This window comes from Zophobas morio, unplaced genomic scaffold, assembly GCF_036711695.1.
Source record: "Zophobas morio isolate AGI-343-1 ecotype UQ-CSIRO unplaced genomic scaffold, CSIRO_AGI_Zmor_V1 ptg000021l, whole genome shotgun sequence".
Lineage (NCBI taxonomy): Eukaryota > Metazoa > Arthropoda > Insecta > Coleoptera > Tenebrionidae > Zophobas > Zophobas morio.
In genome coordinates this window covers 2,587,379-2,608,170 of record NW_026972126.1, presented here as the reverse complement: position 1 = coordinate 2,608,170, position 20,792 = coordinate 2,587,379, and the positions used below count along the sequence as shown (strand labels likewise).

Sequence of the window (20,792 nt, the reverse complement as noted above, 5' to 3'; positions counted from 1 at the left end):
CAAACATATATTATTTAGAAATAATTTCTACAAAAATATGAAATTGATCTAAAGTTATTGAGACACAACTTCTCTCGCCCTTGAAGTACAATAACACAAATCCAGCTTCCAACAATCCCTATAAGCTAAAATAAAGCCATCAATGGACTGTTAAAGTACAGATAAAGAAGCATGGCATACATGTGTTCCAAATGAGTTTTTCATAACAAAACTTTGTGATAACGTTATCAACATTTTAGCAAAGACACGCATATCAATTTGAATAAGCACAGAGTAGTTAGTTGGCAATTATTAAAAAAAAAAGAAAACAAGGCTAGGGACCTCAATATTCTTTCACATTTTCTCACAAAGCAATAGAAATCGCCAAGATTTTTTTAAAATGGTTGTAAGGTCTCAGGGGCTCCCAAAAATCTCTCAAAATATTTTGAATTCTTTAAAATAAAAAGGACGTTAGAAATCCAAGAATCTTTTGTTTCAAATTTGTTTAAAAAAAAATACCAGAGATCCCAAAATTTTATTCTTTATAAATTTCACTAATATTTACTACATTCTGTACATCTCTTCCAAAAGGTAATAAAATCGCCAATAAGCAGAAGACTGACGACTGACACATGGAAACAGGATACCTGATTTTTCATACTCAAAATGTTATGAAACTTTGAGTAACATAAAATTAACCATTCGTCAAATTTACCCTATTACAATTAAAAAAAGGCTAGTAGTGTTATACATCCTTACCAAAAATTGGTAAAGAATTTTTATTGCATGCATGGATCGAGTTTAGGCGGTACAGGAAAGTCAGTCCAAATAATTTTTGTTGAATTTTTACTTCTCGAGCGTAAACGTAATATTGTAATTGGGTCCGTCAACCAACTTTTATGTTTTCTCGACCTTTCATGACCCCTAGAGTACGAAAAAATAGGTCTCCCGTTTCCGTCTGTCTGTTTGTCCGTGTGTCCGTCTGTCCATCTGTCCGTCTGTCCGTTTATTCGTCTGTCCGTCTATCTGACTGCGGTCTGTCCAGATTTTTTTATTTCAGTTTTAATGGATACTATAAATTTTCATCGCGCATCTGTTAAATGTACTCGTACACTTTAATATATAGATTTACAATATTTTGTCAATTCTTAACATAACAAACATAATACTTTTTCCTGCACCTTAATATACCTTAAGTATCTAAATGTGCTAACATGCTACTTATTTACAGAATCAAAAGCAGAATTAAACTCAAATGATGAAGTTGGTAATGTGACTTGAATATGAGTGACGTCATCTGACGAAACTATTGGAAACGTGAATCTTGAATTAAACTATGCAGAAGTCCATTATTTCTTTGATCTCAGATTCGAATGATTCAAATAATAGATTCAAAGAAACACTTAATTTATAATGACGAATATGTTCAGTACATAGAATTCTGAGATTATAGAGATGAATGGAAACGTTGACTGGACTGACTTTTAGGAAAAATTTTTGATTAAATAGAATATCACAAAATATAAAAATACAACAAAAAGTATTAAGAATGTAGTAATTCACTGAGAAAACAGGCCTAAAAATGGATTACAATCACCACGTTTATTGTCAGACTCAAGTAGTGTTTCCTTGAACCATTAGATTAGCTTAATTTTTTTTTAGTCTCCAATTTTAGTGGAAAATATGTGGAATTATCAGCAGCAAAAAGCTGAAAACCATTATATGAATAAGTTATTCTCCCGAAATGCTTCTGTGATCATGGTGGTCTGACTAAACCAGTCAGTAGTTTCACTTACATATTAGATTCTTTTTGATGACATTTGACGACTGTAAAACTACAATAAGTTAACTTTTCGAAATCGAGTGATTAAAAATGTAGTCGAGAGTTAGTGTTACCGTTTTTACCGGGTACAGATACTTAAAGCCATGAGAACTGAGTAACGTATCTACTGGTTGTAAAACATAATATTTATTTAAAAAGTCTGTTAACGTACTGCAAAATATTGATAAAATTTGAAGCAAAGTTAACAATGTACAGAAAACAACTTGTATCATACAAATCGTACTCATCAACGAGTACGAAACTTAAAAAATTGGTCTAAAGAGTTTAGACAGTACTTCCCTCGCTGTCGGAAACGTGACGACTGCATACCTATTATGTTTTTTTCGCAGTAGATTTCAAAGCATTCGATTTTCCTGAGTAAATCAATAAAATAAATATACGCATTCATTAATTTTTTGGGTCCCCCTGTATATGCAAATCCAAAAAATATGAATGGGATGATAAATTACAAGTACAGACTCATCATATTTTGTACATTTTAGATAGAATTTATTTGGCAAACCTTTCAGCTGACGTCATAAATTTTTTAGAGGGGACAACTAAATATATTTTGACTAAACATTTATTATGCTCTTTATACCCTTAAAACATTTTCAAGACTTCAAAGCATTCGGTTTTGTAGTTCCTGAGTAAATCAGTAAAATAAATTTACGCATTCATTAATTTTTTTGGGTCATCCTGTATATGCAAATCCAAAAAATATGAATGTAATGATAAATCACAAGTACAGACTCATCGTATTTTGCACATTTTAGGTAGGATTTATTAAACAAAATTTTAGGACAATGTCATCAAATTTTTAGGGGGTACGAGCCCATACATTTTGATAAAAAATTTACGATGCTTATGATAACTTTAAAATATCTCCGAGACTTCAAATCAATCATTCGGTTTTGCAGTTCCTGATTAAACAAAAAAAAATAATTCACGCAATCATTAATTTTTTTGACTCACCCTGTATATGCAAAATCAAAAAATATGAATGGGATAATAAATCACAAGTACTTATCATATTTTGTACATTTTAGATAGGATTTATTCGGCAAACTTTTGCGCTGACGTCATAAATTTTTTGGAGGGGGATAAGTAAATATATTGTGACTAAAATTTTACCATGCTTATCATAACTGTAAACCATCTGCAAGATTTCAAAGCATTCTGTTTTGTCGATTCCAAATTAAATAGTAAAATGTTGTTTCCTAATTTTAATTTTTTTTTCCAAAAATCTGGGCGTTTCGGGTAAAATCTCAATTCGGAGTCATAAACTACATGTGTAAGACTATGTTATTTGATACAATTTAAACCCCAATTACTTTGTATAATTTTGAAGTGACGTCATCACATTAGTGGTGGAGATGATTAGACAGATTAGAAGGAAACGGGAGACCTATTTCTTCGTCCGTGAAGGGTCATGATAGGTCGAGAAAATGCAAAAATAGAGAGGCGGCCGACGGACTCGATTACAATACTTCCTTTGTTTACGCTCGGGAAGTAAAAAGTGGGAAATACAATTTATGAACCTATAGCACACATTACAATCTGTCGTTATTAAATGGGCACTTTCCCAACTCCCTAAAAAATTGGTCGAAAGTTATTGCGATTGAACTTCCCTCGCTTCTGGTTTCACCTTCTTTAATAAATCGACTGATAATTAATTTTTTGGGTCACCCTGTATAAGCAAACCTAAAAAATATGAATAGAATGATAAGTTAGAAGCATAGTCTGATCATATTTTGCACATTTTCGAAAGAATTTATTCGGCAAAAATTTGAGATGACGTAATCAAATTTTTGGAGTTGGATGAAAAGATACATTTTGATTAAAAACTTAACATACTTACAATAACTTCACAACATCAAGATTTCAAACTGCATATTCAGTTTTGCAATTCTTGATTTAATCTATAAAATTAATTAACTTAGTCATTAATTTTTTTCATACACCCTGCATAAGCAAATCTAAAAAATATTAATGCTGTGTTAGATCACAAGTATACACTCATCATACTTTGTACATTTAAGATTTATTTTTTCAGCAAAATTTCGGGGCGTCGTCATCAAATTTTCAGGGGGAATGAGCAAATACATTTTGATCAAAAAGTTACCATACTTATCTATGATAACTTTAAAACATCTCCAAGATTTTAAAGCATTCGGTTTTGTAGTTCCTGATTAAATCAATAAAATAAATTTACGCATTCATTAATTTTTTGAGTCAATCTTATATGCAAATCCAAAAAATTGGTCTTTCCTCGCCCCCGAAGTGCAGTGTCATGACATTGATAGGGAGATTGCGCAAATTTTGGTTAGCGCATGCCTAGTCAGGGCGGAGAACTCGGCAGGGGATTATCCCTTTTACAATAGCAATAGCTGATAGCAGGTACAGACTTTCACATTCGTCTCTTCCTCGTAGAATTTAAACACAATTTTTATGTTGATATTTTGCAGTTTAATTTTCTTTATCATGTTAGACACTCGTTTTTTACCAATTTCTCTTTCTACTTCCCGAGAATAAGCAAAGGAAGTATGTATTGTAATCGAGTCCGTCGGCCGACTCTCTACTTTTACGTTTTCTCCACCTTTCATAATCCCCAGAGGACGAAGAAATAGGTATCCCGTTTCCGTCTGTGTGTCTGTCTGTCCGTCTGTGTGTCTGTTGTCCCGGATTTTTTTAGACAGATAATCTCCGAAAGTATTGGACCGATTGATGCGAAATTTTGTATTTATATTAAGAATATCATGTAGATGGTAAATCGCTAACCAAAATTTGTCTAATCATCCCCACCACTAATGCAATGACGTCACTTCAAAATTGTACGTAGCAAACTGGTTTTAAATTGTATAAAATAACGTAGTCCTAAACATGTAGTTTATGATTCCGAATAGAGTTTTTGCCCCAAGCGTCCAGATTTTTGTAAAACAAATTCAAAATTATAAAACAACATTTTACAATTTAATTTTGAATCTGCTGAACCGAACACTTTGAAATCTTGCAGATGTTTTAAGGTTATAAAGAACATAATAAATTTTTAGTCAAAATATATTTGCTTATCGACTCCAAAAAATTGATGACGTCAGCTCAAAAGTTTGTCGAAAATCTAAAATGTACAAAATATGATGAGTCTGTACTTGTAATTTATCATTCCATTCATATTTTTTGGATTTGCATATACAGAGTGACTCAAAAAAATTAATGAACGCGTAAATTTATTTCATTGATTTAATCCGGAATTGCAAAATCGAATGCTTTGAAATCTTGGAAATGTTTTAAAGTTATCATAAGCATGGTAAATTTTTGATCAAAACGTATTTGCTTATCCCCCTAAAAAATTTATGACGTCAACCCAAAATTTTGCTAAATAAATACTAACTAAAATGTTCAAAATAAATGTGATGTGTCTGCACTTGTGATTTATCATTCCATTAATATTTTTTGGATTTGCGTATACAGGTGACTCAAAAGAAAATTATCATTGAATTTCAGGAGCGAGGGAAGTTCTGTCGAAACAGCTTTCGACCATTTTTTTTTAATAAACACCAAAATGTAACCATGACAGCGAAACTTCTCATGCAAACGCGATCAGTTCAGTCTTTTTCAAAATAAATTGCCTGATTTAACTGTTTTAAATTTTTGGCTCAATCGACAGAAACCGATAAAACCTTGGAGATAACACGGATGTATCAATATCATAACAGCCTCAAGTGCCTCAAAATCCTCGCTATCGTTTGGATGTCGAATTGAAATTTGCGGCTGTTATGACATTTATTACATCCTAGGTATGTTAATCGCTAATTCGTTACTTCCCTCTCAAGGACTTAAATTGTTTACTTACTTCCCGTTGCTAGCAGTAATCAAGACTTGTTTAGTAAAATGAATCAAATTGATATCATAATACACCACTTACATTGTATGAAGTGGAAAAAATAATATAAATGATTTCAACGGGGTCACTAATTCATCTTGGTCTTGTTTACTGACGGTGTATATAAGACAAGCAGGGTCTGCAGCATTCCTTAGTTGAAAGACAATGAAACTGTCAACAATGTCTATTTCTCTGTCCCTGGTTTTGCTGCCCGTGCTAAATTGCGTAAGTATGTATTACCATTATTATACCATGATCACTTTTTCAAATAGAAAATTTCAGGTTCTAGTGTAAGAAAATGTAATAAAAAAGAAAGCGACTTCCAGCACTGTTTAACTAAAGCGGTTGAAAACTTCATTAAAGAAAGGAATATTCCATTCAAAAACGTGATTTTGCTGCACAAGCAAAACTTGGTAAATCCAATATTGCTACCAGCTGCTAATGGCCTTGAAACAGTCAATCTGAAACAGATTCTCAAACAATTGGAAGTTTCAAGTTTTAGTGAGACGACGTGCTCTAAAGTGGAGTAAGTTTATAACTTTTCAGGAATCGTAATTAATACTAAGCCAATTCCAGGTTTACTAACGATCCTGATATATTAAAACTTGATTGTATAGTGCCCCATTTTAGACTGGACTTGGATTACGAACTGTCTGGGGACTTTTCTTTATCTGATTATGGAAAAGGACCAGCTTTGGTGATTTTAAGTAAGTTTGAAGATAATGTAATTATCTAGCGTAATTTCATGCTTCTAGAGAATAATCACGTGCATCTTAATTTAATGCTACAACAAAAAGGAGAATACTACAAAATTATGCATTACTACTTAAGTATGTGGCCGACGGATATCGATTTTGACTTTGAAAATTTGTTAGATGTTGATGGAATAAGAACTGATTCCGTTAAGCAGTTCTTGAAGGCGAATGTAACGCAGTATTATAGGCAAATTAAGGAAAGTTACGACGTAACGTTTGGAAAGATATTAGCTTCTGTTTTTGACAGCTTTCCTGTCGATTCTTTGTTTGAAGAACAATAAGAACGGGGGGCGCCATATCATATTGTACTAGGGGTTGCATGAGGGATTACGGTGTGTGTGAAGAATGTCTAGCTTATGGTCAATATAGCCTTATAACACATTAGTCGTACTCTTTCTACTTTAACTGTATAAGTAAATTTCTATTAGTATTAAATTAGTCTTGCTAATTTTTTTACAAAGTACCTAAACACTAAATAATGTTATAACATTTTACAGCAAATCTGAGTATTAGAAATACTGTTTTCTTTTATCGGCGACCTCAAAATAGTTTATATAAGCAACCGAGTAGACAAAACATTGACCAGAAGCTGGACGCGATGCGGGCGGCGGGCGGGGAATTACTCGATCAGATGGCGAGACGATGCAGTTGTGAAGCCAAATTTTCTCGATATTTCATAAGACCGCAGCTAGGGGGAGGCTATGGGATGCTCCCCTAGATTAGTTATAAATAATCAAATGTGATTTACAGCAACCAAAAATCAAATAAAATGTAATGTTTTATTCAATAAACGGAAGTCAGAGCAATAAAAATATCTGAACCGTCGGCATTGTCATCCAGTTATTGCAATTCGTAGAAACCATGTTTTAGTTTAGTTTGTGTTTCACCGTCACGTCTGCAGGTTGATATCAGTGTTAAGGCTGTTTGTCTTAAATTGCAAGTACTATACAGGATGTTCATTTTATCTGTTCACGCCTGACAATTTTTGCACAGGCAACATATTATACACGTTTCCGAGAACGAGGAGAGTACTGTCTAAACTCATTTTTTTTTTTTTCTAATAAGCAATCATAGCAATTACAGAAAAAATGACAAAGATATCAAAGCCAAATAATGAGAAAATTAATACTCAATTTATGTTAAAATGCCCGGCTAAAAAACTGTAATGCGAAAAACACATATTTTGTTAAACACACTTAATAATTGTTATTAATATTGTCCTATAAGTGGTAAATCTGTTGGACAATAAAGAACATATTATTATTAAGACCCACCACTGACCCGGAAATGACCGACATTCAGGCAAGACTTCTATCATTACGGGTATTAAGACCAAGTAATGATATGCATTGATTAGATTAACAAAACAACTTTCGAGATTCTAGAATTACAGCATACAAATTAGTCTAGCGTAACTACCGATCATTTATCACTTGCAAAGTGACCTACACTACTCTGACCTACTGGTGCTAGTCTAATCTGACTGACATGATCAGACTGTTCGAGAAACTTACGAACAATATGACATGTTCCTAACAAAACAGCTTTTTGAATTTTGACAATTATTGAATCATTCAAATGCAAAGTCTTTAAATTCTCAACTAAGCTATTTGGGACTACACCTACATTAGAGATAACTAAGGGTAGAATTGAAATTTTTTTAAGATTCAACATGGATTTCATTTCTATCGATAATTGTAGATATTTTGAAATCTTGGTGTGGTATGTTTGAATAATGTTGTTTGTGTTAGGAAGAGCAATGTCAATGAGAATCGCTTCGTTCGTGTGTTTTTTTATAAGTAGGTATGATGTCTGGTCTGTTAGCTGTAATGTTTAAGTCTGTAAGTATTGTGCGATCCCAGTATAATTTGTATTTGTTATTTTCAAGGAACGGAGACGGAATGTTAGTGTAATAGGGTGTCGTATCTTCGATTAAGTTCATAAGTGTTGCTAAATCTTTGTGAATGATTTTGGCTGCGTTGTCGTGTCTAGCTTTGTAGTCAGTTTGTGCCAGGATGCTGCAGGAGGAGATTATGTGCTGGATCGTTTCAGGTTTTGCTTTGCAGAGGCGACAGCAGTCGTTTCTTATATTCGGATCTTTGATGATATATTTTCTGTAATTCTTGGTATTGATTACTTGGTCTTGAATAGCAAACACAAATCCTTCTGTTTCGGCATACAAACTTGATTTTTTTAACCAAATCAATGACATCTTCTTGTTCACATGAGTTTCTTCTAAGTCTTTGTAGAATTTTCCATGTAGTTGTTTTTGTTTTAGCCCACTTATTATTTTGTCTATTGTGTGGGGGGTGTGGATTTCTTTGGTGTTCGACAGATTTAAGGGTGTGTGGTTCAAATCTGCCCTTGTGATGGTTCGAAACATTTCATTTCTTTCTGCTCGTTTCAAGAAATACTTCTTCAGATCTGAGATTTGTCTCTGATATAAGTTTTCAAGGTTCTGGAAACCCCTTCCTCCATTCTGTCTTGGTAATGAGAATCTTTCAATGGACGATTTTGGATGATGCCTTCTATACTGTGTGAAGATTTTCCTTGTTGCGATGTTTTATTGAGACCCACCACTGACCCGGAAATGACCGGCATTCAGGCAAGACTTCTATCATTACGGGTATTAAGACCAAGTAATGATATGTATTGATTAGACGACTAAGCTATTTGGAACAAATCTGCACTTTTTCTTATCGATTTTCCCTTGCAGTACTGCGAAATAATAATTTTCAGAACTTTTACTAAAATTAGCACACCGCTAAGTATTTTTTTCTAAATAAAACTAACACTAGTATGAAATGCTACGATCCCTACAGTAATGGCAGCATTTACCAGCTACTACGTTTGTATTTCCATGGTATACTTAGCAAATTTTCTCGGGTGTCCCAACATTTAAATGTGGAGCAAAAATGCTACATTTTTTATTTAGGTGACAATTTTTACGCTCTAAGAAAATTTATTAATTTGCTAAATACCTCACTCTCTGTCAAAATAGATGCCCATGCAAAATTTGCATTTAGTCCAAACGAATTGAATATCAAAAATATGTACCGGATTTTTTTGAGAAACTGTCTGTGTCCCAAAATATAGTTGTTAGCGCTCGTAGAACAAATTTCATTACCATAAAAAAGGTTATACTGAGTCGACCTTAAAAGATAGACATATGCTGTCCCGGACTTTTCTTTAGAACTTTTAGAGGGGAACAATTTCGTCATACGTGATTTTTACGTAACTTTAACCGTTTAAGCAGCGTAAGCAATGGAAGCTGTCAAAGGAGGAATAATTTTCCCGTTTTTCCGAATTTTTCATTGCTACTTCGCTCCTATTGATCGTAGCGTGATGTTATATAGCCTATATGTAGATACGATAAATGGACTATCCAACACAAAAAAATTTTTTGAATTCGAACCAGTAGTTTCTGAGTTTAGCGCGTTCAATTAAACAAACACTTCAGCTTTATAATATAAGTATAGAAGTATAGATATTCGACATTAACCCTTATCAATTCATTATTATCATTTATTTGAATGTAAAATGAGTTAGATAAATTCGATCCAGGTTTTGAATGACAGTTTTACTTAGAATTAAGACGGCCACAACTTTGTATGCCTTTTTGATATTTAGTGTGTACCTAAATGTGACAAAAAAGACATTGAACCTGTCAGTAAAGAAATATTTTATAAACAGAATGTGTTTCTACAACGTAAAAAATATCTTCGTGTTCAAAAACGTCTAAAATACTGTGCGAATGATTAACGTAATAGTTAATAGAGTGTTATTTATATTTTCACAAAAGCGAAAAAATTCCAGCAAGCAGTAATTCCAACACATAAAAATTAATGATTTTCCACGGAATTCCATCGACCTCCCAAACGTACCCATCAAGTTCTCAACGAAGATTCGCGTGACACGCCTGATTAATAGTAACCTAGGCCATGATCGCATCCAACGACCACACCTAATAAATCCCTGACGTCATCCTTTGATCCTCATCATTCAAAGATTAGATACGGATTAGAGGTGCGAGTCGACTTGAAAATAGATGAAGTCAAGTCTTTCACAATTCAGCCACCTGTTGACAACATTCCAGGTTATTAAAAATATGGCAGAGAGAAGTGTCCCCGATGTTTTAACGTCTACATCACGGGGTGTCATAACATCGTGTTCCGCTTATCTGTAATCCAAACGGGGTTATAACATGTTAAACATCCTTTTGGAATGCCGAAATTTTTATAGAAATTACAAACATGAAGGCATAATGAGCGCTATGCCCTCACACTATCCGACGACAAGCGGCCACCTTAATTTATGTTCGCTAAGAACAGTAAAGTTGCTTTATTTTTTGAGTTGGATGTTGAGGAATTTTTTCGGGGGGCTATAAATTTTTATAGGATTTTAAAATCGTGTTTTATTTCAATACTGTCATAATAATAAGTAATTTATATTTTAGTACTCGTGGCCTTAGACTTTCTTCATCTCTTCAAGTGGCAGAGTTCAACCTGCAGACAAATTGATGAAGCTTAAAGTTATAGATGTCATTAGGCCAACAAAATAATTATACTCACTTGAAATTTCAAAAGTATGCCAAAACACTTACTTTATTTTTTGTCTTCAATCTACGGTCGACATTTAATTCTCTTGCATAAAATAGAAATTAAGTCAGTAACAGCTATTAGCATACAATAAATATCTTATGTTTTTTAGGGTTTAAATTTAACAAAATTTAATATGTATGTACAAAAATTACAATGTAGTTACTTTTTTATTTTTTGTTAACGAGAAAGATAGGAATTATTTACGTTAAACTGATTATTTCACGGTACTGGATGAAATGCAACGTATTCTTAAAAAAATTCTGCAATTTCAGAATTATATAAAATCTAAATAACAGAAACAACTAGAAATTTAAAATATGCATTTCTTTTACCAAGGAGTAAATATCATAATGGATACACAATACATAATACATGCAATGAGCGATGTACAACTAGTGGCTATTCTTGTCTGTTTGATTTTGGAATAATTTTTGAAAACATAATAGGAGTAGTATATTTTGTAACAAGATTAGAATGAAAATTCGATGCAATTGGAAGATTCCGGACGCGAGCGTTAGCAAACTAACTGAATAACCGACTATATTTTATCCACGACCAGAAAGTATGAATCAAAGACGATTACTTAAATCTGAACAAAACAAGTTATTTATTGAAACCATTATATTACATTCAATTAATGTTAATATTTATATTGTTTAAATAATTACTGAATTTAAAAAATGGTACATTGAAAATATTTTCCGTAATATTTTTTAAAACAGGTTGATTTGTAGAGCACTACTTACTGACGAATTAGATCCAGTAAGTGAAGAAACTAATGAATTTGCTACATTTTGCAAATAATTTTCTATGTATCCTTCTGCTACTTGAGAACACTTCCATCCTCCACGTCTTTTTAGCCTTGTAATATCTGCACCTGTATTTACCAACGTAGTCGCTGAGGTAGGGCGGAAATAGTGACGAGTATATTCTTGTGGATTTTCTAGACTCAATTTATTAATTCCAATTACGTACTTCTCGTGTACATTTATTATCTTGGAAATTTATAAAAAGATTATCAGAAGGAACATAACAAAGACCCCAGTATTTCTTTACAATATTATAAAAATCTCCCATGATTGTAACCTCTCGGTTTTTTAACTTTTCCGGAAAAGGAGTCAGTTTTCTTTTCTTGTTGCCAATTCCTAAACAGTGCATATTACTTTTCATATTCTCGAGTTTTGCGGTAGGAGGTTATGACTTATATCATTTCCATATTTTGTAATTTCAGGTGGGGTATTACCAAATTGTCATCTGATTCACTCCATTTTTCATTAATTTTTTTTTTTTTTTTATTAAATTAAAACTTGTCTCAAAACAATTAGGACACTGACAGTTTTAAAACACATGGCAATCTATGTATTTCGTTGAGCATAATTATTCTACTTCAAAAGTGAGTATTTTTACTTTCTAATATTGAAAATGATTTTGGAATTATTATATTCACTAATGGTCGTGGAAAAAACACTATACAAACACGCACAATAAAAATCTTGGCTGAGATATGCTGTTTTTTTTTATTATCATACATTCTAGTAATAAATGTAATGTGGTAAGCCATATTGTGCGTAGACAAAACTTAATTGCTTATTGTGACGTATGTTAAAAGCATCATATACATATTCAAAAACATTTTTGATGTACCAGATTAAGTAAAAAAGAGATTAAAATAGGATTCCAAAGTGACAGCACAAAAATTTCATTATTCTTCAAAATCGAATGGTGTAGGACAACATTTTGTTACTGGGAAAATGTTTCTTTTGTAATGAATATAACAACATCTACAAATTGTTCAAAAATTATTTCCACAGAATTATTTTCGTTTCTCAAATACAAAAGAGCAAACCCAAATTTTTCGAAAAATTATAAAATTTTATTTTGCGGATTTTATTTTTTTATGATAATCCCTATAAGTTAAAATAAAGATATGTACGCAGTGTTAAAGTAAAGGTAAAAAAGCGTGCTACGCTTTTGTTTCAAGTGAGTTTTTCCGTAACCAAATTTTGTGACGACGTTATCAACATTTTTGCAAGGAGACATATCAATTTGGATAAATGCAATGTAATAGTAATAATAACAGAAACGTATTCCCAAATTTTCGAGAAAATGGAATCAGTTGTTCTTGATTTAATCATTGCAATAAATTTTCTCGTTCATTAATTTTTTTGAGCCACTCTGTATGAGAAATTTCAAAAATTATGAGTGCATTCATAAACCACAAGTATAGACTTATAACATTTTGCATATTTCAGAGGTATTTATTAGGCAAAATTTTACGAATACGTAATGGAAAGGGATAAACGAATAAATTTTGATTAACGATTTACGATGATTACGATAGTCTTAAAACGTTTCCAAAATTTCAGGGCATTCGGTTAAAAAAGTTAAATTGCAAAATATTGTTATACAATTTAATTTTTTTGAAAAGTCGACACGGATTCATACTTTACAAGCAGAGTTTATTATTGTAATTTTTGAAGATGGCGTCATCCTATTGCTGGTGGGAATGATTATCCAAATTTTGCAGTAGGAATCAATAAAATAAATTGCTTCATTCTTTAATTTTTTGAAAAAACACTGTTTTTGCGAATTCTTCGAGTTCTAACAAACTAGACACGTTATCCTATGTTAGACGTAAAATTTGTTTCGTAAGTTATTTTCAGAAATAACACTTTTCTGATTTCTTATATACCATATTTTAATTTTATATTGGAACCAAATCTGTTCAAAAATGTAGTAGACCTAAATTCTAAAAAAAAAACACCGGTGTGCTTAAGATCGCATGCACGAGCGAGTGAAAACTTATTTATAGAAGTCGTATTAGCCAATTCGAAGTAACACATGTTTTGTGAAAATAAGTATATGTTTTATAAATAATATAATTATAAATAATTATTAAGGATGATACTACTCCGCCAGCTGTAGTTCCAAATCCACATTTTGTTGTACTTTCATTTGGGTCGTTCGACATATGTATTTAAATTCAGTGTGTTTTTTTTTTAATCAAAAAGGTATAGTAGTTACACGTGCAATTAATTCTATTTCTATTCAAGTACTTGTCCTAAAGTGTACACCGAACAATAATTGTTATTATTAAGTATATGTTTCTTTTGCGCACAACGAACTTGTGATCAAGCTGACTGTTTTTCCTCGCCCTCTCGGCTCCTCATGTCGAATTTACCCGAAGGAGCGTTTCACCTCAAAGCCTGACGGCTCAGACTTATTCAATGAGCATCGTATGTTTATTAGCTCACTATATCACACCAAGATCGTATGAGAATACTCGAACAGCTGTTGCAAAATTTGTGTTATTGTGAAGTTAAACCTGGCACTTATTATGTCACAAAGCAAAAAAAAAGAGGTATGATTTGTATTCTGTAAAATAATAGTGGTTTTGATTTTTAGAAAATTACATCAGGGCCAGTACCTATACATAAACTATGAGAGAAAAAAATAAATTCAGAACAGGCCATGAAAATATATAGTTTTCAGAATAATCGTCCAATGTTAGTTTTTTGACGCCTGTTCAACACACTTTTTACCTTACTGATGACGTAAGATGGAAAAAGAAAAGAACCGACTCTTCGTGGTTGCTAATTTTTCATCTCGTGACTATAATTTTAATTTACAACTTCATTTCTGCAGCATAGAAGACCAGCCATCAATGATTATACAGTGCTTTATTATTTTTATTTGTCTCTGAAAAGTTGTCTTTTATTGCACGTTAAAAGTTAAGTACGCTGTGTTGTATTACCTTTCTTCTACATACAGTTGACGCTAAGAAACACTGTTTAGATTTATTGTTATCAACACTTTTTGTATCCTAGTTTTCAATCTGATTTATTTTTATTTTTACTCCCCAAATGGTTCCTGATGGTGTCTAATTAAATCAGTTATCCAGTCTTTCGATACTCAAATATTTTGCAACCGTGTGTTCTAACAACGCTGCTCAAATTAAAAGTTACTCATTTCTGTTTGAAAAGAATTTCAGAGCAATTGTTCTTTGGTAAGTGAAACATTGTTATTAGTTTTACACTCTTCTGGAAAACCACTTTATGTTCCTGTTCATCATTTCACACATACTCAAAAAATATAGTAATGAGTAACTCAAAATTGGACGCAGGATAAAATAGGGAAATACGGGATACTTGAGTTACTGTTATTACATACTTCCAAAGTACTTCAAACAGTATTCTTCACAGCCTTTGGTGATAGTTTTCTATTTTAAACTTGTTGATATATTTATTAGGATTTTATAAATGAAAAAGAACACTAGAATGGCACAATTTCGACTATTTCCAATACCCCTTGTTCCGATTTCCTCTAAAATTGGAAAACAAAGGAAATATCAAGTTATAGCAACTTCCAATTGGTAGAAGACGCTGCTGCCTATTCAGCAAGTATGTATATTCTTTTACGTAAGACATTTTTTTTAGTACATTATTCACATGTTCGATAAATTTACAAATATTGAGTGTGCTTCTTCGTAAAAGAATAAAAATTATTGCACAATTCCCAATAAATAAAAATATCGTGTTAATCTTGCTGCAGAACAAGCGAAGCCTTAATTAATTTAGATATCTATTTGCAGAAGTACCTTCTCTCCCCCGGAGCTAAAGGCACAGCTAATAACACACCAGTTACATTGTAAATGCCACTTCGAAGATAATAATTGGCTTAATTATTGGATTGATTTAATTATATGGACAATACAATCTAATTAGCGTCCAATTTGCTTCTAATGGTGGCACCGAGTCTCCAATTAATTAATCCAAAGCTTCTTCTTGATTAATCGCCAAATAAGCACTCAAGGAGTTAAATACCAGTTACTCGGACGTCATAATTAACCGATTCCGATTTAATTTTATTGCCTCCTTCTCAACTTTCACTAGCACACGTGAAATTTTGCAATAGCACGGCGAACATACTCGAAATCGGTTTGTTCCCAGAGCCGGATTCATAAATAATTACCCTTAAGTGGCTTTAATGCGAAGAAAGAACTCCAGCAATCCGCACTGACTATCTGGGTTAGCAACCATATGACTAATTCTGTGAGTTTAAGCGTGAGAACAAATCCGAAAAGAGCCTTTGGGTCCGGGATAATTACACGTTTCAAAACACGTGGTAACAAACATCCAACCCTACCGCTGCTTTAAAGTCTTGGCAGCGACGGCTTTCAGTTCTTGTAAGAGTTCTGTACCGTCACGACTTTATTATATAAGTTGCGCTATAGTTGCTGACCAACTGGTACGTTAATGGCAAACAATGGGAAATACGATGATTATTAGGTGTATAATATCGATAGATTGGGCAGGTTGGGTCAAGCACGGACCATAGTGGTAAGGTAGGTCGTGACGGTATCGATGGTGTTTCGGGAATGCACGAAAAAAACAGACGAAATTCCGGCACGTTCTCGGCGCCCTTCGATCATTCCTCCACGTTTCATGCTCACATTAATTCATTTAGATGGTCTGATAACACAACAGCAGAAGCTTCGGTTCTCGAAAGTGCATTAAAAAATGCGTTAAAAAAAATGTAAATCAAAGAAAAACGAAAGTCGTCTTTTTTTGAAAAGATCAAATTAAGGCAGTTAGCCTTGCTTCTACGAAATCTGAATTTGCTTAAAGAAGGATCTTCCTATTTTTCCTAACCACAACAGCTAAAAAGTAATAGAATTAAATATACAGATAACCTATGAAATAATTACGTCTCCTGCTACAACATTTTTTGATGAATTTGGTCAGAAGAACATGAACAGTTTCAGTAAAGATTGTGAGACTGTCACTAATATATAGTAAATTGCGAAATTATTCAACTTAAAATTACTACTAGAGAAGAAACCAGTAGGTATTCTAAATTTTTGCAAAATACTATTGATCTGGGACTGATTGTAAATTAAAGACCCTGTTGCGTCAGCGTTCTTCTGTTATACTTAAACAAACGTACGATATGTTCGTAGTCCAAATGAAGTGTACAGAAGACGACCGAAATGATCGCTTGCAAATTAATGAATGCACTCGAAGAACTTCTTAACATTTAACGTATATTTTTTCATCCCCAAAAAGTTGTGAAAATAGTGAGCCTCTTTCAATCTTTGTACACATTCTCCATAATTAAAGATTTAAAATAAATTTTGTATTACCATTTTAGTTCCAAAAGAATTTAACTGTAGGATCTTGCTTATGCGTGTTTTGGTACACGGTACCTTAATCAGGCAAAGAGTGCACCCAAATGCGTCGTATATAATTTGAAAATTATTTTGAAAACAAAATGGTATTGCAAGATTTATTTAAGAATTCCTAATGGTGAAATTAATGTGCGTCAAATTTAATTGCGCTGGCATCATCTTGGAAAATTTTGACTCTGAAACAGCAACGAATAATAATATGAGAAAGAACGTTGAATAGACTATAGTATACAAAATTCCGTAGATTTTAAATATTTCTTAATAATAATCAATAACAATAATTAAGTATATTCTTCAGAATCAACTCTCTATGTTCCACTTTACATTAAACACACTGCATTAGACCAAGAAAAATTGTTTTCTCTCGTAGTGAGTTTAATTTGCCTTTTTATGGTCCGTAAATGTTGAAACACTGTGTTGCCGTTGCTTATCTTTATTTGCCTTTACAAATTTAGTTATATTTTTAGCGTTTTGTCGTACCTTCCCATACATCTAATTTCTGCAATCCAAATAAAACATACAAATAAAGTCACAAATATAAGATTAAATAAAGTAATGGTAAGTAATATTATATTTGTAATGTTTTTCAACAAAAAGAATAAAAAAACAACAGATAACATACAGACAATTATAAAGAGTGTTTAAGGCAATTAGACGAAAAATCGAATAATACAAACGAAAAATGTACAAATATTTACTTTAAAACAAACAACAATGTAATGACATGTTTTCAAAATATAAAGATAACAATATAAAGTTGTAACAGTAAAAATGCAAAATAAGCACCATAAATAAATTAATTAGACTGTTAATTCTGTTTCCATTCTTTGAATGTTGTTTTACTATCTAAAATAATTTTTTTGACAATTATTTTATCTATTATAAATATATTTATTTTTAATGGATTCGGGTCGAGTTTGAAATTTTTTGCTCTATTCTTTCATTATAAATCAAGCAAAGCTCTAAAAACTTTAAAACTATCTAGGGTCCTATACCGGACATCTTAAATAAAAAAAAGAAGTACTGATATTTGGAAGAACCGTGTTGTATTTTTAATAAACAAATCTTGTTTTAATGCATGTATTGAACTAATTTTTTTCATATCAATTAGTTTCATCTGAAAAGATGATAATCAAAAATTTGCAGAAATAGACTGTTCAACAGCCTTTTAAAAAACGTTTTAAAATACTTAAAAAAGTGTTTTTTACTTTCACGGTTATGAGAAATATATATGCAGGGCTATACATCTTCTGCAGGATAATAGCCGTTCTTTCTGAGCTCTTGAACTCTTTTATTATGATGAGTTACTGCACTGCATTTCTTCTTTCTTTCTATTCTAGACTCTTGTTCGGCTTTGCCTCTTCTGTTAATCTCCTCAATGCCTTCCGGTTCTGTACTTTCTCCCACCAATTCTGCACTTTCATCATGCTTCCACTTGATCTTCTCAACAACTTTTAGGCCTTCCTCTTATTTTCCCGGTGTCCAACTATTACATTGTCGCTCTCTTCGCCTCCCTGTTGTCGCTAATTCTCCTTATATGGCCGATCTATCGTAATTTCCACAACTTTATTATTTTCACAATATCTTCTTTTTGTCCGAAACTCTGTACCTCTAAGTTCATTAACCTTTGAAGTTCCCCTTGCCCTACTTTCTTAGGTCCACATGTTCATCTCATTATTTTTCTCTCAAATCTTGGTAATTTCTCTTCTTCCCCTTTCATCAGGTTTATTTCTCCGCCTCGTTGGATAGCCACTCTACACTCTGAAGTTTCGTTTTACTACACATTGTTTTTCTTTTCACAATATTTTTATATTTGTAATAGGTCTTATGTTTCACTTGTATTATAATAGTCCCCTTCTATGTTTATGTCATTATTGTTGTTAATGTTACCTCCTATACACTTGAAGTTTTCTACCTTCTGGAATTTAAGGACTCCTATTTTTGTTTTCCTCCCTCTAGATTGTCCTCTTTTTATGAACATGTATTTAGTTTTACTTTGACTTATGTGTGTCCTCTTTTGTCTGCTTTTTGCCGAATTAGTAGTGCCGTCTATTCTAAGCTTTTCTAGCTGACAATGGACAGATTAACAAAAAATCGCAAAAAATTGGGTTATTTTATTGAAGAATAAACGTACGCCCTTTGTTGTCATCAAATTTTACTATACAGATTATTTACAAAAAATCCTAAAACTTTACAATTTTCAAATATCGAGATTTCAGTTTCTTCAAATATTTTATTTTTATTTATTTGTATTTTATTACTCTATCTTACTCTATCATTTATCGTGTGTATCACATCTACTGTTGACCTTTTCACTTCTGAAGCTACATTACTGCTATTCTCTTATGTTTTTTTCTACTTCTGTCAATTTTTTATTTATTAGCGTAGTGAGGATCGTATATGCTGCGTTTAGAGGTGCAGTAATACCCCCAGAGTCCTTTTTTTCCAATATTGGTAATATTATCTCCCTTTCCCAGTCTTAAGCATTTCTTCTTTGTCCCAAATTCTTTTTATTAGATTAACATATTTTTTGCCTTAATCTGTTTCTTCCGTATTTTATGAGTTTATTTACTATATTGTCCTCCAGCTATTTTATACTCTTACTTCGCCAAGTTCTGCTTCAGTTATTAATTTTTGTTCTAGTTCTTCCTTGAGTAGGGGATTTGCCACTTTTTCTACCTCATTTGCCAAGTTCTTATTGTATTTTATTAATTTCTCTTTATATATCTTTGCCATTGTCTCTGATCTTTGTTGTTTCTTTATAGCTCTATGTAGTTTTACATTGTTCTTACTATCTTCTTCCAGCTCCTTCATTATTTCTTAATCTACTTCATCTTCTTGTGTTTCATTAATTTTGTGCTATTCTTCTCGGCTTCTTGGTATGCTCTTTAGTTTTATTTTGTTCCTGCCTTTAAATATCTTATCCTTGCGATTTTCTTTTTTCTTTTTATCTATTTGCATTCATTCTATCGAACCATTCATGCTTTTTCTCTTTTCGTCCTTTGCCCAATACTTTCCCTATTGTGTTTCTTACTGTTCATCTTATGTTACTCCATTTGTCATCTCTTGTTCCACCTTTTATGGATTTCCTCATTTATACATATGTACATTTCTTTTCCATATCCGTTTTTCTTTCTGTCCCGTCCATTTCTTTCCCGGATTCATTTCAGCTATTACCAATCAATGATTTGATCCTACCACTGCTCCACAAAATGACCTTACGTCTTCATCATTTTTTGTCTCTATTTGTTTATCAATAAATGGTCTACCTGGTTTCCATTATTTCCCTTTCTGCAACTCGCAACTTGAACTTTTCTAATTAAAAATGGCGTTAAAACGTGACCGTTTGAAAATATTTCATACAAATATGATATTTGAAGATAGCCACTATGAAAATAAGTTTAATTTTAACAAAAAACCTTGAGTAATATTGGTAAAGTTAGTTGTGTAAATAAAATTGGTAATTTTTCACTAAATGTATGAGAAATATTTATAATTAAATTCAAAACTTTCCGACAGTCCATCGTCTCTGCACTATTAAAAATAACTTCAAAAATTTAAACAA

At 32.2% G+C, this 20,792-nt stretch overlaps 1 protein-coding gene across 1 annotated transcript; it reads left to right on the top strand.

Annotated features, from left to right (window-relative positions):
- The first annotated feature begins 5,806 nt into the window (after positions 1–5,806).
- Positions 5,807–6,874, top strand: LOC135132973 (uncharacterized). Its single transcript, XM_064061192.1, has 4 exons — positions 5,807–5,913; positions 5,967–6,210; positions 6,261–6,391; positions 6,440–6,874. The coding sequence occupies exons 1-4, from the start codon at positions 5,850–5,852 to the stop codon at positions 6,718–6,720; spliced, it is 720 nt and encodes a 239-aa protein (XP_063917262.1). The 5' UTR covers positions 5,807–5,849; the 3' UTR covers positions 6,721–6,874.
- The last annotated feature ends 13,918 nt before the right edge of the window (positions 6,875–20,792 follow it).

Coding starts and splice junctions, on each gene's coding strand:
- LOC135132973 (XM_064061192.1), top strand. CDS start 5,850: ATGAAACTGTCAACAATGTCTATTTCTCTGTCCCTGGTTTTGCTGCCC. Junction 5,914..5,966: donor GCCCGTGCTAAATTGCGTAA/GTATGTATTACC, acceptor AGAAAATTTCAG/GTTCTAGTGTAAGAAAATGT. Junction 6,392..6,439: donor ACCAGCTTTGGTGATTTTAA/GTAAGTTTGAAG, acceptor TCATGCTTCTAG/AGAATAATCACGTGCATCTT.